At 48.0% G+C, this 4,717-nt stretch overlaps 1 protein-coding gene across 1 annotated transcript in view; it reads right to left on the bottom strand.

Moving 5' to 3' along the window:
* Positions 1 to 379: 379 nt before the first annotated feature.
* The window catches only part of LOC310824928 (endothelial PAS domain-containing protein 1-like), a gene marked incomplete at its 3' end in the record, with an annotated part of 24,014 nt that continues 19,676 nt past the window's right edge, over positions 380 to 4,717 (bottom strand). The window contains exons 3-6 of the mRNA XM_083698188.1: positions 3,797 to 3,942; positions 2,837 to 2,921; positions 894 to 1,012; positions 380 to 589 (exon numbers count right to left, since the gene is read on the bottom strand). Of these exons, the coding sequence (XP_083554314.1) occupies positions 380 to 589; positions 894 to 1,012; positions 2,837 to 2,921; positions 3,797 to 3,942 (560 nt within the window). The remainder of the gene's footprint in view (positions 590 to 893; positions 1,013 to 2,836; positions 2,922 to 3,796; positions 3,943 to 4,717) is intronic.

The following is a 4,717-nucleotide window of genomic DNA, read 5'->3' as shown; positions in this document are numbered from 1 at the left end:
TGCTGCCGTGGCGATCGGCACACAGCGAAGTCTTTGTTAACAGAGCCAGAGGGGCATGTTGCTTGGCGCAGTTTGATGATGTCGTGAGAGAGCCATATTCACATGTCATCTAGATGGTTATTCCACTCACTTCCTGCCAAGTCAAACTCATTCACTATCATTATCCCCTGTCTGGTCTGCCTGGTTGTGTGTGTGTGTGTGTGTGTGTGTGTGTGTGTGTGTGTATAATGAGGACTTGACTTTGAGTTCTACCAGCTGCTGCACTTAACCTAGATCAACAGAATGTGTGTGTGTGTGTGTGTGTGTGTGTGTGTGTGTGTGTGTGTGTGTGTGTGTGTGTGTGTGTGTGTGTGTGTGTGTGTGTGTGTGTGTATGAGGCCTACCTATCGTCACAGTAGGTGAACTTCATATCCATGCTGTGGCGGCTGAGGAAGGTCTTGCTGTCGAGGGGGGTGTCGATGTTGGAGGGGTGGGGGATGGGCTCACACATCATGACCACGCAGGTGAGGGGGGGCTCCTTATACCCACACAGCACACGAGGGGGGGGGCAGCTGCTTTGCACCTTAACGTGACCGGTGCAGTGCAGGACCTGGCAGATCAGAGGAAACACAACAGTTTGTGTAAATGCTGTCCCGGTGAAATATGGGCTCATTGTCGTAGAATTGGTCCTTCGTGGTTTGCCTTCCATCATCGTCATCATCATCATCATCAACATCATCACCTCCACCATCATCATCATCATCATCATCATCACTACCACCACCATCATCTCCAACGTCATCAACATCATCACGCCCACCATCATCACCCCCACCATCATCATCATCATCATGACTACCCCCACCATCATCATCATTATCATCATCATCATCATCATCATCATCATCACTAACCTTCCAGCTGGCTGACTTCAGGTTGACAGTGCGCCCACGGTTCGTCACGGTGCATTTCATCCTCATGAAGAAGTCTCTCTCAGGACTCATCTCCTTCCCCTTCTTCCCAAAGCCAGACCCTGTGGAGACACACACACTGTTGAAACATAGTACACACTACGGCTGAAACACAGCACACACTACGGCTGAAACATAGGACACACTACGGCTGAAACATAGTACACACTACGGCTGAAAGACAGTACATGCTACGGCTCTTGATTATAAACTCTACTACACACACACACACACACACACACACACACACACACACACACACACACACACACACACACACACACACACACACACACACACACACAGGACTTTGCCCCACTACTGGAGTGTTGCCCTCTGTATCGGGAGCAGGAGCTCAGTCCACAAGGGCTGCTAAGGAGGGCTGGAGCCAAGCTGTTGCATCACAAGGTCAGAGGTCAGCCCTGGGCCCCTGATTGGCTGGCAGAGCAGGGAGGAGCTAGGTGGCGTCGCTCAGATGCTGGACGGTAGTCGCGGCACGAGGCTAAGGACTGGTGGGTACAGCTGATAAGGAGCATTGGGCGTGTGGGAGGCACCGAGGGGGGTGGAGCCAGGGTGAAGCCTGGCATAGTGTGTGTGTGTGTGTGGACACAACAGCAGCCCACGCCTCGCACGTCCACCACAGACACACACACACACAGGTACATACATATACGCACACATGTACACACACACACCCACACACACACACACAGACACACACACACTGGCTTTGAGGAGGACTGGGCCCCTGGTCTGGCGTGGCCCCAGAGCACAGAGACAGAAAACAAGGATTCAAATAGCAACAAAAACACACCGTCAACACACATGTACTGAGGAGATTAGACAAGAACGAGGGACACAGAGAGAGAGAGAGAGAGAAAGAGAGAGAGAGAGAGAGATAGGGAGGTAGAGATATCGAGAGAGAGAGAGAGAGAGAGAGAGAGAGAGGGAGGGAGGGAGAGAGAGAGGGAGAGAGAAAGAGAGAGAGGGAGGGAGACAGAGACAGAAAGAGGGAGAGAGAGACAGAGAGAGGGAGGGAGAGGGAGGGAGAGGGAGAAAGAGAGGGAGAGAGAGAGGGAGAAAGACAGGAAGAGAGAGAGCGCCAAGAAATAGCCGAGACTGTGTATGTGAGAAGAATGTTATTCCTTCATTATTTTCTCTTGGCAAAGCACCTACGCCTTCGCCAAGATAGCTGTTCTTTCACTCTATTACACAATTACAGAACTGTTTATTGTCCCACAGAATGGGCTCCGACGGCAGATGACAGTATAATGGTGTGTATCGGCGGAGACCAGGTTAGAGACAGGTTGTGAGGTTCAGTGATCTGTACATAACCAACAAGGTCTTTCATCCCTAGTCCCCTATAGACACACACACACACACACACACACACACACACACACCTCACTCACACTTTTCTATCTCTGCCTTCGTCAACGAGATACTCTCTCTCTTCTCCCTCTCTCTCTCTCTCTCTCTCTCGATGTATAGTCTCTCTCATCACACATGCACGCACGCACACACACGCACACACACACACACACACCTCACTCACACTTTTCTATCTCTGCCTTTGTCAACGAGATATTCTCTCTCTTCTCCCTCTCTCTCTCTCTCTCTCTCGATGTATAGTCTCTCTCATCACACATGCACGCACGCACGCACACACACACACACACCTCACTCACACTTTTCTATCTCTGCCTTTGTCAACGAGATATTCTCTCTCTATCTCTCTCTCTCTCTTCTCTCTCTCTCTCTCTCTCTCTCTCTCTCTCTCTCTCTCTCTCTCTCTCTCTATGTATAGTCTCTCTCTGCTTCAGTGAGCACGCGTGTGATGACTGCGTTCCCTCCTTCCATTCCATCCCTCTCCCTTGGAGGCTCACCAGATTTGAGGCTGAGGTTGTCCCTGATCTCGTCGTGGTCACAGGGGTGTGTGTAGTCAAAGATGCTCTGGCCCGTCAGCTCCACCTGCAGAGGGACACACAGACGGGGTTAGCCTCCCAAACCTTCTGACAAATTGCACTAGCATTTGCCAATTTAAAAAAATTAATAAAAAAAAACATGAAGAAATATCTCTTGGAGCAGCTGTCTTAATATTGCTTTTTCAATTGATGCCGTTCGTGTTCTTTTATTTTCATTTCATCAAAGTGTTTTCTTTTCCTTCGCATGTTTTAACTTCTGTCTCCGACTGTACATTTTATGACTAGCCAACATTTTAGACCAGCCAACAATAACGTAACGTTTCGATTAATTTTATTAGTAATATTCTATTAATTTTTATTATTATTATTTTTATTATTCATTTATTACTTTTTTATGGGAGGCTTCTTGACGGGCCCTACCGGGTTTCTTAATGACCCCTGCACAATTTGGTTTTATTCTTTTCATTTTGACTTTCATTTGTTATTGTGTGTGCAAATTGTAAAGAAAAGGTTCGCTCCATAGATGTATAAAACACTAGATAGGTTAGCAGGGGCCTGTTCTAGCGCTGTACCTCTGTGGTTCACTCCAGTCAACCTGGGGTGGAATAAACAACACTAACCATGGTGGGTTTCTGGACGTGGATGTTTAATGGAGAATCACTGTTCAATAGTTTATCATAAGATGTAATTAGATGATTAGTGGTTGGACACTCACCTGTGTAACCAACATGGGTTCGGGTTAACCTGTCTGCCTGTCTGTCTGTCTGTCTGTCTGTCTGTCTGTCTGTCTGTCTGTCTGTCTGTCTGTCTGTCTGTCTGCCTGCCTGTCTGTCTGTCTGTCTGTCTGTCTGTCTGTCCGTCTGTCTGTCTGTCTGTCTGCCTGCCTGTCTGTCTGCCTATCCATCTGTCTGCCTATCTCACCTGTGTCAGGCCCATGAACTTGTTGATGTTCTCAGACAGGAAGATCATGTCTCCATCAGATGTTACCACGGTGACAAAACCTTCGAGTGACTTCAGATACATGCTGTCCATCTGTCTGTCCTCCTCCGTCTCACTGTTGCTGCAGCCTAGGGGAAACACACACACACACACACACACACACAGTTCTATAAATATTAAATGTATAAAACAAACGTGTAGTGTGTGTGTGTGAGTGTCTGTGTGTGTGTTTGTGCGTGCGTGCATACTAGTGTGTATGTGTGTAAAGTGTGTGTGTGTGTGTGTGGGGGGGTGTGTGTGGGGGGTGTGGGGGGTGTGGTGTGTGCGTGCGTACTCGTGTGTGTGCGTCTGTGTGTGTGAGTGCGTGTATACAAGTGTGTATGTATGTACAGTATGTGTGTGTGTGGGCGTGTATGTGTGATGCATATGTTGAAAAGCATATCAGGACATATATTTAATGCATATTGCACAATGTCTTACGGTTTTGCTGGGGAGTTTTTCTTACGGTTCATCTCATTAGTATGTACTTAAGACTGACGCCACTGTGTGTGTGTGTGTGTGTGTGTGTGTGTGTGTGTGTGGGGGGGCTTGTTTTTCCTTCTTGGGGTCCTGGCCCAGGCCCAAAACAAACCAGAACAACTTCATCCTGCATCTCAGAACACTCCCAAATCCCCTGACCTTCCCTTAGTCGCTTCCCTTCACACAGACACACACACAGACACACACACACACACACACAGAGTAGATGGCTGTTGTGGCATCAGTCCTAAGCACTCGCTAATGAGTCAAACCAGGAGAAATACTCCCTACTGAAGCTGCAAGTCATTGCGAAATATGTCTTAAATAAAGTCCATGTCCAAGACGTTAAAAACCTGAAGGAACAAACTCAACCCTAACAAGATT

This window comes from Argentina silus, assembly GCF_951799395.1.
Source record: "Argentina silus genome assembly, contig: scaffold_241, whole genome shotgun sequence".
Classification (NCBI taxonomy): domain Eukaryota; kingdom Metazoa; phylum Chordata; class Actinopteri; order Argentiniformes; family Argentinidae; genus Argentina; species Argentina silus.
Note: the sequence above shows the minus strand (reverse complement) of the source record. Positions and strands in the feature narration are given on the sequence as shown.